This window comes from Anolis carolinensis, chromosome 2 (genome assembly GCF_035594765.1).
Source record: "Anolis carolinensis isolate JA03-04 chromosome 2, rAnoCar3.1.pri, whole genome shotgun sequence".
NCBI lineage: Eukaryota > Metazoa > Chordata > Lepidosauria > Squamata > Dactyloidae > Anolis > Anolis carolinensis.
In genome coordinates this window covers 25783638-25800778 of record NC_085842.1, presented here as the reverse complement: position 1 = coordinate 25800778, position 17141 = coordinate 25783638, and the positions used below count along the sequence as shown (strand labels likewise).

The following is a 17141-nucleotide window of genomic DNA, read 5'->3' as shown; positions in this document are numbered from 1 at the left end:
GGCCGGGCACAGCTAGTGATTTATAATAATCTTTTATAATTTATTGAAAAACCGTGAAACAGCAAATCTGCGAAAAGTGAACCGCGAAGTAGTGAGGGAACACTGTATATGTTTTTTTAAAATGTGTATGCACCATTTTATCTGCGGTTTTTTAGATGTCTACTGTGAATATTTACAATTAATTTGGAAGCCACCTTGGGTCCCACTCTGTGAGAAAGGTGGCATACAAATACAGCAAAGAAAAGCACAGCAAGTCATAAGAGTAAAAATCTGAAGACTTGATGACAGCAAGGACCTGTGTTAGCTGCACACATGACGGCTTCAGGCGTGCAGCCCTTTGCCCCCTTCTTTGCACAGAGCTTTCATTTTGCTCCCCTCAAAAGGGAGATTGTTACTTCCGCTCTCATGCATTGCTCTCCCCAGCCACATTCTCAAAAAAAAAGCCCTTTTGCCTCCGTGTCAATGAAAAGCAGCTTGCTCAGAGCAAAAGAGGAAATAGCCAACCTCATGCACCCAAAGATAGATAGATAGATAGATAGATAGTTATGCGTGTGCGTAAGGGGGAAGGAACATTTGAAGAGAGGGAGAACTTCAGGCAGCCCACGCGGAGCAACAAGGGTGCCTCGGAAGCAGAGGAGCCATCCGAAGAACAGACAGAGGGACAAAGCCATGAATCCACAAGGTACCTGCCACTTCGGGAATTAAACGCATGGGGAAAAATGGGGCTCAATATGAGATGACAAAGAGAAGACCAAAGTGGAAACTGGAGGAGGCCTTGTATTTATGGTGTCTGTGTAATGGACATTTCCCCAGGTGTTGCTTGTTACCTGGTTGCACTAAGGGGATACAACCCTACTCCAGTGTTCACTCCGGCAACCTAAGATATGCTCCTTTTGGGGAGCACAAGTCCCAGAACCTTTCATATGGGCTGGGAAGATTTTCGTAGCTGCATTCCCCACAAATGTAACTTATCCCAGCTCTGTGACAAGCACAGGGAGAGGCTGAGAAATGATTCACAGAAGTCAACAAGTGGTGAGATACTACACAATTAAATCAATGAATCAAGGTTTAGGCACAGTACGGCAGCACAGAGAAAGAAAAACTGTGAAAAATGAAACTGGCAGGAGATCAAGACCCATATAGACAAATTTGTCACCTAATACCTCCCACCGGAGTTCAGCATGTTTTTGAACCTTTAACCCCAGCTTGATGTTTGCTCTCCTCTGTTTGCCTTGAAAATCAGTTGCTGAAGTTTTTAAGAGAGTGAGCGATGACTCCAGAGGCCAGGGTTCGAAGCAACACTCAACCATGAAATCTCCTGGATGAGGCAAGTTTCAGTCTCAGGCTCAGGCTCCACCTATACTGACATATAATCCAGTTTCGGGATCCAGATGATCTGCGTTGAACTGGATTATATGAGTCTACACTGCCATATACTCCAGTTCAAAGCAGATAATCTGTATTCAAAACCTGGATCACATGGCAGTGTGGATGGAGCCTCGTATAATCCAGTTCAAAGCAGATCATCTGGATTCAGAAACTGGATTATATTATATGTCAGCGTAGATCAAGCCTCAGAGGAGAGCAAAGGCAAACCTGCTCTAAACAAACCTTGCAAAGAAAATCCTGTGATAGGTTCACTTTAAGGTTACCATAGGTCAAAAATGACTAACGCATACAACAACTACAACCTAAAATGCAGTTGTGGCTTTTGATCCTGACTGTATAACATCCTGCTTATATGTCTTTGCTTATTTGACTATTTCCATCCAGCTGATTCTGCATGGAAGCAGGGGCAAGCATTAGGAGAGAAGAGGGTATAAACAGACCCAAACTATTATGCCACGTTAGATAAGAGACTATTTCTTGACCCCAGGAAAAGAGTTGAAAAAGACTAGGCTAAATATTTAGTGAGTAATCTCTCACACTGTCTTTTACTTTTAATCTAAATGCCTTCCATTGATCAATCTTGCACATTTGCCTTTTTGCCCCACATTCACCACCATCAGTAGGGTAGATGCTTTAGACTGCAATTCTCACTGTTTTTGAACACTGTCCATTCTCAGGGGAGGGGTTTATGGTTATTATAGTGCAAAATATCTGAACAGGTACAAATTTCGCAACCCAAATCTGGAAGTCTTTCATAGTACGCAATGATACTCCTATGATCCCATTTTAGCTGCCCTGGCTACATCCTACCTATAATCGTGGAGTTTGTTGTTTGCAGAGGCACCACAGCTCTAAACCTGGCAATCTGAAACAATCCTCCCTAATTTCCCATTTCAGTAGACAGTGAAGAAAGCTGATAAAATGAAAAATAGCCATTTGAAATGCAGTGCTAGAGAAGAGTTCTAAAAAGACAAATAAATGATCTTGTCTTCTTGGGCATGAACTCGCCCTAGAAGACAAGATGACTAAACCAGACTGTCATCATTTGACCACATCATGAGAAAGCATAGACCACTAGAAATGGCCATAATAGTTGATAACGTACAAGTTGAGTATCTCTTATCTGAAATACTTAGGGACAAAAATGTTTTGGATTTCAAATTTATTTGAATTTGGGTATACCTGTATTTGCATATATGTAAAAACTATGTTATTTTGGAGTAAAAACATGATATTCATTCATGTTTCATGTAAACCAGTGATTCCCAAAGTGGGTGCTACTGCCCCCTGGTGGACGCTGCAGTGATCCAGGGGGGCGGTGATGGCCACAGGTGCATTTGGGGGTGATGAATAACTGTATTACCTTTCTATTCTGAGTTCAAATAATAGTTTCATCATCTCAAACTTCAATGTTTCTAATTTACACCTTTCTTTACTATATTTTATGAAAAAGGTAGAAAAATTAAAATTAAAAAAATAATTTCCAGGGGGTGCTGAGAAATATTTTTTCTGGAAAGGGGGCGGTAGGCCAAATAAGTTTGGGAACCACTGATGTAAACGTTATACACATAGTCTGAAGGTAGTTTTACACGCATAACATTTGTATTATTTTTGTGCATGAAGCAAAGTTTGTGTCCTTTGGACCATCAGAAAGCAATGTTGTCACTAAGGCCCCTTCTACACTGCCATATGAACCAGATAATTCATATTATCTAATTTGAACTGGATTATAAGAGTCTACACTGCCATATAATCCAGTTCAAAGCAGATAATCTGGATTTTATATAGCACATTATCTCCTCCCGGTGGCATAGCAGCAGTTCAAATCCGGGGAGCAGGGTGAACTCCCACTGTTAGCCTCAGCTTCTGCCAATCTAGCAGTTCAAAAACGTGCAAATGTGAGTAGATCGATAGGTACTGCTCCAGCGGGAAGGTAACGGTGGTCCATACAGTCATGCTGACCACATGACCTTGGAGGTGTCTTTGGACAATGCCGGCTCTTCGGCTTAGAAATGGAGATGAGCACCAACCCCCAGATTTGGACACAACTAGACTTAATGTCAGCGGAAAACCTTTACCTTTACCTAATCCACATTATCTGATTTGAACTGGATTAAAAGAGTCTACACTGCCATATAACCCAGTTCAAAGCAGATAATTTGGGTTTTATATGGCAGTGCAGAAGGGGCCTATCTCAGCAGCCCAAGAGAAGAATGTTGGTTTCGGATTCCAGATAAGAAGTACTCAATCTATAGAGGGCAGGAGGAAAAGAGGGAAACTGAATTCAAGATGAATAGATCAATTAAGATCTGAGCAAAGTTGTTGAGGACAAATGAGTCGGTGGTCTCTTATTCATGGGGGGGTCACCATTGATGGCAGCCAATGGCAAAGCAAAAAACTATGACTCCTAGCATTCCATGACTGTTAAGCTAGAATTATAGTACTGTAACTTTGCAGTGTGAATGGAACTGTACACCCAGTTTGTTCTGCTGAAGTCCTGACTCTGCTAAGGTTACCAGTCTTTAATAATGCACTCTGTCATCCAGTGTTCCCATTAGGGCATCCAGGCAAACCACTTCTTAACAGAGGGCAATTCTCTATGAGCAACTTTCTCTATTTTATGTTTTTTGAACCCACGTCCAGTGTAAAGGCAAAGATACTTGAGATGAAGGAATGTAAGGGCCTTAAGGATGCTCATAATCATTTACCAAGCAGGTGATTTCGAGATGCTGCCAGAATGCAATTCCCATTGCAGAGTCAAGGGTGAAGAATGATGGGAGTTGCTGTCCAGCAGCTTCAATACTTGCTTAAAACCTGGACAGCAGCCTCATCATGTGCATGGATTTCCATCTTTCCCACTATGGTGAACTGTATTTTCTTTCCACTACAGTTATAACAATTATTCCTAAATTTGCATCCATACATGATGCATCTGTTTCTGAATTTGCATCTTGTTACGTGGTATCTCTTTCCCTGAATTTGCATCTGTATTAGACATTGTGTTTGTGGTTTTGTTTTTGAACTAAAATCTGCCAGTCACTGAGAGTTGCAATTTTTTTAAAAAATTAGTTTGATCTGTGTGCATTTGTCATAGGCCCTCCACATTTACAAGTATTGGGGGGAGGGGGTGCAGGACCACTGCAAAAGTGGAAAACACTCAAATAAATAGAATGAATAAATGCATATAAAGAATGAATAAATAAATATAATAGAATAGAGCCCTGGTGGCGAAGTGTGTTAAAGCACTGAGCTGCTGAACTTGCAAACCGAAAGGTCCCACGTTCAAATCCCGGAAGCGGAGTGAGCGCCTGCTGTAAGCTCCAGCTTCTGCCAACCTAGCAGTTCGAAAACATGGCAATGTGAGTAGATCAATAGGCAGGAAGGTAACAGCGCTCCATGCAGTCATGCCAGCCACATGACCTTGGAGGTGTCTACGGGCAACGCTGGCTTTTCGGCTTAGAAATGGAGATGAGCACCAACCCCTAGAGTCAGACATGACTGGACTTAACGTCAGGGAAACCTTTACCTTTATTGTTTATGTTAACCTGAAAGAACACTTCCCTAAGAATACCTAAGTCCCCCAGAGTTTCTGGAAGTTGACCATAAACTAATGCTAGAGGACCTTGCTCTGCCATCACTGCCTTCAATTTTACAACATTCCTCAATTCTCACTCTCCCTTTTGCCTCAGCCATTAGTCTCTTATTCTAGTGGTTGCTTGCCCCCTCTTTCATTTCCTCTCTGCTATTTGGTGAGTATTAAAAAAAAGCCAGCGTCAGGACATTTGGTCTAGTTCCTCTTTGCATAGCCAAGCAAGACAGTGACCCAAAACTAAAATCGTTTACAGAAGTCAGAAATATAGCTTACACATACACAGCACAGATGCCTCAGTCAGGAAATTGCATTTGGAAAGGGAAACTGGAAGCCTCTGAAGGAGTGCAATCCTTGGGTGAGAGGCAGAGGAAGTTGCAAGGATGACGGTTAACCTTTTGCTTTCCTCTTAGGAGGAAAGGCCTTTGGGGCAATGAAGGCCCAGCAGGAGGAAGTTCTGGACTCCCTCAATAAGGTAAGACAGGCTGTTAACATGATTAGATTATACAAGAGGACATGTCTGAAGTGAATAGAAAATTATGTCCATTGCCTCAACTCACCTGAGTCAAAGTAGCTCCAATATACCATGTTTCCCCAAAAATAAGACAGTGTCTTATATTAATTTTTTTTCTCCCAAAGATGCCTAGATCTTATTTTCAGGAATGTCTTATTTTTCCATGAAGAAGAATTCATATTTGTTGAACAAAATAATGAGCATTTATTATATACTGTACAGTAGTTGTCATCACAAACCAGCATAACCAGACAAACTGTGAATCCTATCAAGAATTTCTTGTTACTACCATTATTTTCATGTACAACAATCTATGGTACGTCCATTTACCAATCCTGCATGCTCTGGTGTTCTGTTCGTTGGGCATGCTTCCAAACAAAAACTTTGCTAGGTCTTACTTTCAGGGGAGGCCTTATATTTAGCAATTCAGCAAAACCTCTAATAGGTCTTATTTTCAGGGGATGTCTTATTTTTGTGAAAACAGGGTAGTACACATCAGCCAAGCTATGTAATGATGACTATGACTATTATCATCATTGTGGTCATCATAATCGCAGGTGGCCATTCAGAGTGGCTGGGGTTAAAGCAGCATTTCTCAACCTGGTGGTTGGGACCCCTGTGGGGGTTTCGAAGGGGGTGTCAGAGGGGTCACCAAAGACCAGTATTTTCTGTTGATCATGGGGGTTCTGTGTGGGAAGTTTGGGCCAATTCTGTCATTGGTGGGGCTCAAGGGGCTCTTTGACTGTAGGTGAACTATAAATCCCAGCAACTACAACTCCGAAATGCCAATGTCTATTTTCCCCAAACTCCACCAGTGTTCTCATTTGGGCATACTGAGTATTTGTGCCAAATTTGGTCCAGATCCATCATTGTTTGAGTCCACAGTGCTCTCTGGATGTAGGTGAACTACAACTCCAAAACTCAAGGTCCATGACCACCAAACCCTTCCAGTATTTTCTGTTGGTCATGGGAGTTCTGTGTGCCAAGTTTGGTTCAGTTCCATTGTTGATGGAGTTAAGAATGCTCTTTGATTGTAGGTGAATTACAAATCCCAGCAACTACAACTCCCAAATGACTAAATCACCCCCCCCCCCCCCCGGCAATCTCACCAGTATTCAAATTTGGGCATATCAGGTATTTGTCAGAAATTTGGTCCTGCATATCAGATATTTATATTATGATTCATAACAGTAGCGAAATTGTAGTTATGAAGTAGCAACAAATTAATTGTATTAAGGGGTCATGGCATTAGGAAGGTTGAGAACCACTAGGTTACAAGCAAGGAGCCCCTGCAAAAAATAGAAAACCACAGATTTATAAAAACGAGGAAACATCTATCTAGGAATCTCTAGATCACATGTGTCTAACTTGAGGCCCGCAGGCCAAATCTGGCCCACTATGTCATTTTATTATTATTATTATTATTATTATTATTAAACTTTATATGTACCCCGCTAGCATCTCCCGAAGGACTCGATGCGGCTTACAAAGGCCAAGGCCTCAACACACAATATAACAATACAAAACAAAAGGCAAATTAAAAACAATTAAAACAGTATAAACAACAAGCAATAAACAATACGCTAAAACACAATAAAACTGGGCCGGGCCAGAGTAATGGGTACAAGATTAAAAGTGCTGATGTGACAGGTGATATATAAGGCTTCTAGGGCAAGTGCAGAGTGCGATATACGATCTTAGCTCTAATAAAGTGCTTATGGGACTTGGTGTTGGAGATTTCCTATTAATCTGGGAAGGCACATTGGAACAGCCAGGTCTTCAAGTTCTTTCTGAAGACTGCCAATGTAGGGGCCTGTCTGAGATCCTTGGGGAGGGTGTTCCAGAGTCGGGGGGCACCACAGAGAAGGCCCTATCTCGTGTCCCCACCAACCGCGCTTGCGACGCAGGCGGGATCACGAGCAGGGCCTCTCCAGATGACCGAAGTGAACGCGTGGGTTCGTAGACGGAGATGCGGTCACGGAGGTAGGATGGTCCCAAACCGTTCAGGGCTTTGTAGGTAAGCACCTGCACCTTAAATTGGGCTCGGAAAGTAAATGGCAGCCAGTGGAGCTCCTTGAACAGGAGGGTTGACCTCTCTCTGTAAGGGGCCCCAGTTAACATCCTGGCTGCCGCTCGTTGGACCAGTTGGAACTTCCGAGCTGTTTTCAAGGGCAGCCCCACGTAGAGCACATTACAGTAGTCCAGTCTGGAGGTGACCAAGGCGTGGACCACCCCGGCCAGATCAGCCTTCGCGAGGTACGGTCGCAGTTGGCGCACGAGTCTCAATTGTGCAAAGGCCCTCCCAGACACCGCCGACGCCTGAGCCTTGAGCGTAAGCAATGAATCCAAGAGGACTCCCAGACTGCGGACCTGTGGCTTCAGGGGGAGTGTAACCCCGTCCAGCACAGGTTGCCACCCTATACTCCGGTCAGGTTTACAATCGACCAGGAGGACCTCTGTCTTGTCGGGATTGATCTTCAGCTTGTTCCTCCTCATCCAGACAGACACAGCGCCCTTCTCATGCTGGACCACAACTCCTATATTCCTCATTATTGGACATCATGATTAGAGCTGATGGGAGTTGGGATACTGGAACATCTGGAAGCCTGCAGCTTGTTCTGTTTAGTTGGGAGAGTGGGATTGGAATTGAGATACAAGGCTTGTGGATAGGCTGTCTGACTTTAAAATGTTAAAACTAACTCCAAGCACATTAATGTGACTTTTCCTGCAGAAAACATCTTCTAATCAAACAGGGTCATTTTCTACACCGAAGGGGTCCCTTTCTTTGCAAAGAATAATTCCCAAACTGTGATTTTCACATACTCATAATTCTCTCAATACTCAAGAAACTATATTTTTGTCATTTTCAAATTTTTCAAAGATACATTCAGCCCTTTATATATGCTGAGGATTGGTGCACCATACCCACACAAAAGTGAAAGTCTGAAAATAATACAAATGCTATTTTTTTTTTATTTGAGCAAACCTCTCTCTGGTATTATTTCCACTAGATCATCCTGGAAGACCTAGAGATTCCTCAAGAGGTATTTTCTCTAAGAATCTCTATGTTCTCTAGCAGAAATTGACCACAGAGTAGAACTGGAAGATCTAAGCCCCTTCCACACATTATCTGCTTTATTTATTTATTGCATTTCTATACCGCTCTTCTCAGCCCTAGGGGGACTCAGAGTCATGTACTTTAAACTGGAATATATGGTAGTGTGGACACAAATAACCCAGTTCAAAGTAGATGTTGTGGGATTTTCTGTCTTGATATTCCGGGATATAGGGCTGTGTGGAAGGGCCCCTAGATATTTCTACATTTTGAATCAAATCCATGCGAGTCAAATCCACAAATGTGGAAGACTGACTATAATATGCATGTTTGAACATTATGGCATTTTTTTTACATTTTCTTGCCATCCCTAGTACCAAATACTTTGAAACTGCGAGGCTCATCTGAAATGTGAAAGTAATGGGCACTGATGTGTCATCAAACATCAAGTTTCATAATATGTTAATCTATTGTATAAGATGTGGATTTGGGAGAAAGATGAGCTCATATCTATTTTGGTAATATTTTAAATATTATGCCAGCCCTCTCTCAGAGGTGACTGAACAAACATGTGGGCTGAGTGATATCAGGAGTGTTTGGAAGCTTAAGGATTTTCCAGCAGATCATGCAGAAACCCATCTGGGCAGTGATGTTGGTAGGAACAGTTCCAGATGTCAATCAATAATTATTTATAAAGTGCACATATGTTTTCATAATATCACAAGGATTTCAACCAGCAATTGAATCCAGGTATTTATTATTAATCAAATCAGTGCATTTATTCATTTATTGCCAGGATTTCAATCTGCTACTTTTCCACATTCAGGGAGACTGAGGTCCCTTCTACGTTGTCATATAACATCCAGATTATCTACTTTGAACTAGATTATATGGCAGTGTAGACTCATATAATTCAGTTCAAAGCAGATAATGTGGGTTACCTGCTTTGATAATCTGAAGTATATGGCAGTGTAAAGGGAGCCTATGTAGCCTGATGATTCCTGCATTTTTATTTATCGTTTCAGAAGCAAATTGAGGATACAGTTGTAATGTATTTAAAAATACAAACGAAGTGGAAAACTTGGCATTATACTATATTTCCTTTGACCAGAAGTTGGACACTTGTAGTGCCTCTGGTGTCACTGTGAGAAGGTCCTACATTGTGTATGTGGCAGGCCTCAGGTTTCATTGTAGTAAGTGGTCTGTGGTTTGCTCTTCTCTATACTCGCATGTTGTGGACTCCACTTTGTAGCCACTTTTCTTAAAATTGGCTCTGTATCTCATAGTGCCAGAGCACAATCTCTTCAGCGCCTTCCAGGTTGTCAAGTCTTCGATGAGCCCAGAGGGGAGTTTCTCATCTGGCATCAGCCATGGATTGAGGTTCCGGGTTTTAGCCTGCCACTTTTGGACTCTCGTTTGCTGGGGTGTTCCTACGAGTATATCTGTGGATTTTAGAAAGCTATTTCTTGATTTAAGAAGTTGGCTTGCTGGCTGATATCTGAACAGAGGATGGACCTGAGATGTCAATACCTTGGTCCTTTCATTACAGGCTGCTACTTCCCGGAGGATGTCAGATGGTGCAACACTGGCAAAACAGTATAATTTATCCAGCAGTGTAGGGCGTAGACATGCTATAATAATGCGGCAGGTCTCTTTAAGGGCCACATCCACTGTTTTAACGTGGTGGGATGTATTCCACATTGGGCATGATTCCTGTGATGGCATTGGCATTGGGTGCCCTTGTGCCGGCAGGACTGCCAACTTGAAGGTTGGGTTGCTGACCTGAAAGTTGCCGGTTTGAATCCAACCCGGGGAGTGTGTGGATGAGCTCCCTTTATCAGCTCCAGCTCCATGCAGGGGCATGAGAGAAACCTCCCACAAGGACGGTAAAAACATCAAAACATCTGGGCATCTGCTGGGCAACGTCCTTGCAGATGGCCAATTCTCTCACACCAGAAGCGACTTGAAATTTCTCAAGTAGCTCCTGACACACACAAAAATTAGACGATTATTTGTACTTCAATTTTACAAAAGTAAATTTCTTATAGGCTGAGTACCCCTTATTCAGAAAGCCGAAATACTCCAAAATCCAAGATAGAGACACCTCTGCTTTTCAATGATTCAGTATACACATAACTTGTTTCCTGTCCAAAAGTCATTTAAAAGTGTATAAAATTACCATCGTGTGTATATAAGGTATATACAAAACATAAATCAATTTCCCATTTAGACGTGGGTTCCATTTCCAAGATATCTCATTTTGTATATGTATTTTTTTAAACCCCAAATCTAAAACACGTCTGGTCTTAAGCATTTCATATAATGGATACACAACCTATATCGCTAATTAATATGCATTTACTATTTATGAAGAAGTTGGACAGTAGAAAACAGCAGTTGGAGTCCTTGGTTTGGTAGCCCAACTCCACAACATGCCCCGACAGAAAGACACTGTATATAATCAGCCTTTGTTTTCCTTCTGTAGGAATTCCTGGATGACCCCAAATATAGCACTGTCGAAGAGCTAGCGGAAAAATTAGAAATATTTAAGAGTAAGTTGTCGTGATGAAGGACATGGGAGGAGAATGCAAGGAGTTCAATGTATATAAATAAATTGGTGCCGAGTCTTTAGCCACATTCAGTCATTCCATAGACTACTTTCCGCCCATCTCTGGAAAAACGTTAAAAGTGTGTTGCAGCTTGAACCTATTTAAACAATGAGACGGTTCTTTCTACATTGTTTTTTTTATATGTCCATATTTTCTCCACCCACTTCCCTGCACTTCCCTCTCCATAACAACTGTCATGCCATCTCATTCACTCAGCATTTTATGCCACAAAATGATTATGGAGCTACATTTGGGGTGGAGGCAAATACGTCCTTAGGGCTTTTTTTTTCTCCCCTTTCATAACCTGCTAACCTTAATATTGCTCCAATATAGCGTGCACACTGTTAATTTATTCACTAGGTAAACCCAATGTCTGGAAGATTTCCATTCTCACGGTCCTTGTGCTGGGTGGGGCTGATGAAAGCCGAAATCCACCAAAGGCTCACTATATGAGAATTTATGTGTGATCTAGCAAGGCAATATTTGTGTTTTTATCTTCATCTGCTCTTTTTTGCAGAGAAATACATGGAATTTGACCTCAATGCACAAGGCGATATAGGTACGTTTTGTTCATGCACTGAATTTACATGCCTGCTTCATATCCAATCTTGCTCTCTAATGAATGGAAATCAGGATGGATCTACACTGCCATATAAACTAGATTATCAAATAAAATAATCCATATTATCAATTTTGAACTAGATTATATGAGTTTACACTGCCATAAACTCCAGTTCAAAGGAGATAATCTGGATTTTATATGGCAGTGTAGATGGGAGCCTCGGTGAAGGACAATCTGATGCTATGTGTCTTAAAGATTACTTCCGTTTATGCCAGCCTCATTACAGGTTGAACATTTCTTATCTGGAATTCCAAAATCTGAAATACTCCAAAATCCAAAATTGTCCACATGAGTGGATGAGATAGCAACTTCTTCACTTTCTAATGTTTCAGTATGCACACACTTTGTTTCATGCATGACATTATTTAAAACATTTGCATATAAAATTACTTTCAGATGCTCTCTCTCTCTCTCAGTATGTATGAAACACAAATAAATTTCATGTTTAGACTTGGGTACTACCTCCAAGACATCTCATTATATTTGCATATCCAAATATGGTCATTGTAAAACATTTAAAAAATGAAATAAAGTAAGTTCTGATCTCAAGCATTTCAGATAAAGGATACTAAACCATCATCATCTATGGCTGGATCTACACTGCTGTATAACCCAGATTATCAAATCAAATAATCCTGTTTATCTGTTTTTTAATTGGATTTTGTGAAACTGATCCCAGATTATCTGCTTTGAACTGGATTATATGAGTCTACGCCACCATATAATCCAGTTCAAAGCAGATAACCTGGGATTATCAATCCAGATTATCAAAGCAGATAATCCACATAATTTTATTTGAACTGGAATATATGAGTCTACACTGCCATCTCCTTAGGTGATCCCTTATTGTCCAAGCATTATGGCCTTCCAAGTTCTTGGAAAATGCTTGTGTGTGAGTTTTTTTAATGTGTGGAGGTCAGTGCACAGCCAATCAACACAGTCTTCACAGAGTGAGGGTCCTAACCAGTTACCCACTGCCATATAATCCAATTCAAAGCAGATAATCCAGGTTTTATATGGCAGTGTAGATGTGGTCCAAGATCACTTAGTGAGTTTAATGTCTCAGCAAAGATTTGAGTCTGGATCTTCTGGCTCAATACTTTGTCAGTCCTTGCTAATTGTCTGCATTGTTTTACCTTGTCTGTCAAGATATCATGGCCTTGAAACGCATGTTGGAAAAGATGGGAGCAGCCAAGACCCACTTGGAGCTCAAAAAGATGATCACCGAGGTGACTGGAGGTATGAGCGAAACCATCTCCTATGGAAACTTTGTTCGAATGATGCTGGGAAAGCAATCAGCAATCTTTAAAATGTAAGTATTGTTTTTCTCTCTGCCCACCCCTACAGATTCCCATTTCACTTGTGCATTGAACATAACCTATGTAAAGCAGAATTAGGCCCCTTCTAAAGGTAAAGGTAAAGTTTTCCCCTGACATTAAGTCCAGTCGTGACCGACTCTGGGGGTTGATACTCATCTCCATTTCTAAGAGCCGGCATTGTCCATAGACACCTCCAAGGTCATGTGGCCGGCATGACTGCATGGAACGCCGTTATCTTCCCACCAGAGTGGTACTTATTGATCTACCCACATTTGCATGTTTTTGAACTGCTAGGTTGGCAGAAGCTGGGGCTAACAGCAGGAGCTCAACCCCTTTCCGGATTCGAATTGCAAGCCTTTCGGTCAGTAAATTCAGCAGCTCAGCAGTTTAATTCGCTGCACCACTGGGGGCTCCTTCTACACTGCCCTATATCCCAGGATTTGATCCCAGATTATCTGTTCATCCCAGATTATCTGGCCGTGGAGATTGATATAATCCAGTTCAAAGCAGATAACCTGGGATCAGATCCTGGGATATAAGGACAGTGTAGAAGGGGCCTCAGATTCAGGACCCATACAGCCATATAACCCAGAATATCAAGGTAGATAATCCACAATATCTGCTTTGAACTGGATTATCTGAGTCCACACTGCCATATAATACAGTTCAATATGGATTTATACAGCTGTGTGGAAGGGACCTCAGAGGAAGGAGGCATCAAAATTGGAGGAAGTCACATCAACAATTTAAGATATACAGATCATACTATATTACTACCAGATGTTTTTGGCCTTCAACTCCCAGAAATCCTAACAGCTGGTAAACTGGCTGGGATTTCTGGGAGTTGTAGGCCAAAAATATCTGGGGACCCACTACTGAGTGTTCCATGCCATCATATTATCCACATCTAAGTGTAAAAGCTGGAGAGTTAAAAAAAACTGATAGGAAGACAATCAACTCATCTGAAATATGTTGCAGGAAAAGAGTTCTGCAGATACCGCAGACTGCTAAACAGATAAATCAATAGGTTCTACAGCAAATAAAAGTGAAAGTCATGAACTCTATACAGCTGAGGCCAGACTAAAGCCCTATAGAGCTAAATCAGACTGTTTGAAAGGCTTTATCTCTCTACAAATAAGTCTACCAGAGACCTAAGCTTTACAGAGGAGGGCATTTTCTTGATATTGTCACATGTTTACTTTGTGATGATTTATTTATTTATTTACAGTAATTATATCCCGCCCTTCTCACCTCGAAGGGACTCAGGGAAGATCACAGAACACATATACGGCAAACATTCAATGCCAGTTATAACAATGACAAGACAATAGATAGATGCATATATAGGCTTTCCCATCTTTCGGCATCTTTAGAGGCTGTGTTCACTTCTGGCCACCGGGCGATGATGTTGCTCCATCTCCCTGCCGAAGATCTTTCTTTGTTTGTAACCTTCCTCCTTTTTTCTGCCCAAACACCGAGCTTAAATACCTCCCCGCTTTAATGAGGTTCCTATTTGAGAAGTTTCTCATTATGCATGTGTGATATAGCTACATCATCATGACCTTCCAAGAGTAGAGATAAAGTGAAGTATAAATACATGTAATAATAATAATAATAATAATAATAATAATAATAATAATAACTACAACAACAACAACCCAAATGATTCATTGGAATTTATGCCTCAAGTACCACCTCCCAGCAGTAAAGAACTGGTGGGATCACAAACCTGCAAAGGTATTGGAAAATGAACAGGCAAAGATAGTGTGGGACTTCCGAATCCAGACTGACAAAGTCCTGGAACACAACACACCAGACATCACAGTTGTGGAAAAGAAAAAGGTTTGGATTATTGATGTCGCTATACCAGGTGACAGTCGAATTGATGAAAAACAACAGGAAAAACTCAGCCGCTATCAGGACCTCAAGATTGAACTTCAAAGACTTTGGCAGAAACCAGTACAGGTGGTCCCGGTGGTGATTGGCACATTGGGTGCCATGCCAAAAGATCTCAGCCGGCATTTGGAAACAATAGACATTGACAAAATTACGATCTGCTAGCTGCAAAAGGCCACCCTACCGGGATCTGCGCGCATCATCCGAAAATACATCACACAGTCCTAAATGCTTGGGAAGTGTTTGACTTGTGATTTTGTGATACAAAATCCAGCATATCTATCTTGTTTGCTGTGTGATACTATGTCGTTCTGTCAATAACAACAACAACAACAACATCATCATCATGATAGAAGTGGCTCACAAATTGAACTTTGAAAAAGAGGACTAGAGCATGATTCTTGCAGCCCAAGAACAAGTAATTAGAACAAATGCCATCAAAGCCAGAATTGAAAAGTCAACTACAGATCCCAAGTGTTGGCTCTGCAAGGAAGCAGATGAAACGATGGATTATATACTCAGCTGCTGAAAGAAAATCACACAGGCAGACTACAAGTAGAGGCATAGCACCGTTGCTCAGGTGATCCGTTGGAACTTGTGCCACAAATACCATCTGCCTATAACAAGCCTGAAAAAGTTACAGAAAATTAACACATCAAACTACTCTGGGACTTCCAAATTCAGACTGACAGAGTTTTGGAGCACAAGCAATTAGAACAAATGCAATTGAAACCATCTCACTGTCATGGAAAAAAACAAAGTATGGATCGTTGATGTTGCAATCCCAGGCGACAGCAGGATTGACGAGAAGCAACTGGAAAAGATGACACGATATGAGGATATAAAGACTGAACTACAAAGACTTTGGCACAAGCCAGTAAAGGTGGTCCCAGTGGTGATCGGCACACTGGGTGCAGTGCCTAAAGACCTTGGCCAGACCTTGGCACTTAAAAACAATTGGCGCTGACAAAATGACCATCTGTCAGCTGCAAAAGGCCACCCTATTTGGATCTGCATGCATTATTCGTCGATACATCAGTCCTAGATGCTTGGGAAGTGTCCGACATGTGACCCAATACAAAATCCAGGATAATGATCTTGTTTGCTGTGTACTAATCTTGTTGTGTATCAAATGATGATGATGATGATGATGATGATGATGATGTATGGATTCTGCCTTTGGTCCTTCTGGAAGAAAGTGAAATAAGTTAATGATGGGGAGATGCATACATTCTTCACCCTTTGACTAAAGAGGATCACAAAATACATCCAGTGTTTCAATTTAAGTCCCTTTCACACAGTTGTATAAAATCCACATTGAACTGGATTATATGGCAGTGTGAACTCAGATAATCCAGTTCAAAGCAGACATTGTGGATTATTTGCCTTGATATTCTGGGTTATATGGTTGTGTGGAAGGGCCCTTATACAGCCGTACTTAGCACACGTTGTGAATATGTATCTTCTTCTTCTTTTACAGAATTCTGATGTATGAGGAAAAAGCCAAAGAGAAGGATGAGAAGCCAGCAGGACCCCCACCAAAGAAACTAATAGCAGATCTTCCTTAAAGACCTTCCCACCCACGCAATTCATATGATTTATTTCAGCATTCAGGTGGCTACTAGAACAACCAAAATATAGATTAAAAATTCTCTATTTTTAAAAAGAAATCTCCAGAAAGAAGTTCATCCATAAGATGATCTCAAACATATGGGAGAATTATGTTTGGCGGGGGGGGGGGGGGGGGGGGTCCCGACTTGTGGTTCTACATTTTCCTTCTTTCTCCATTTTCAAAATTGGGTTGAGTTGATTCCAGACAATAAATAAGAATTGGGAAATGCGACCTATGGACTGCCGTAGTCCCCCAATCCAGTCTAGACCTGGGAACCAATTTTGCATGCTTTACAATATACCTCCCCCAAATCGTTTTGACCAATTCTGTATTTTCATAAGAGGAAATGAGATGGAAGTTTCCTATTGTAAACAAAGTCTCCAAAAAACCTAAAACAGAGCTTCAGATAGTAGTGCAATTGTCCTCCATGCTGCCCCCAAGGCAATACAATAATGGACTCCAACACTGGAAACTCCCAACAGTTGCCTACCTTGCACTAGATCAGTGGTTCTCAACCTGTGGGTCCCCAGATGTTT

General features: G+C 41.4%; 1 protein-coding gene across 2 annotated transcripts; it reads left to right on the top strand.

Annotated features, from left to right (window-relative positions):
* Positions 1-498: 498 nt before the first annotated feature.
* Positions 499-16663, top strand: aif1 (allograft inflammatory factor 1). 2 transcript variants are annotated; one of them, XM_062973672.1, is made up of 6 exons: positions 499-682; positions 5392-5453; positions 11033-11099; positions 11674-11715; positions 12928-13090; positions 16474-16663. In XM_062973672.1, exons 1-6 carry the CDS (start codon positions 670-672, stop codon positions 16559-16561), a joined length of 435 nt encoding a protein of 144 aa, XP_062829742.1. In that variant the 5' UTR covers positions 499-669; the 3' UTR covers positions 16562-16663. The 2 variants fall into 2 exon arrangements, with proteins under 2 accessions (XP_062829742.1, XP_062829743.1); XM_062973673.1 differs by lacking the exon at positions 499-682 and adding an exon at positions 1237-1327.
* Positions 16664-17141: the final 478 nt, after the last annotated feature.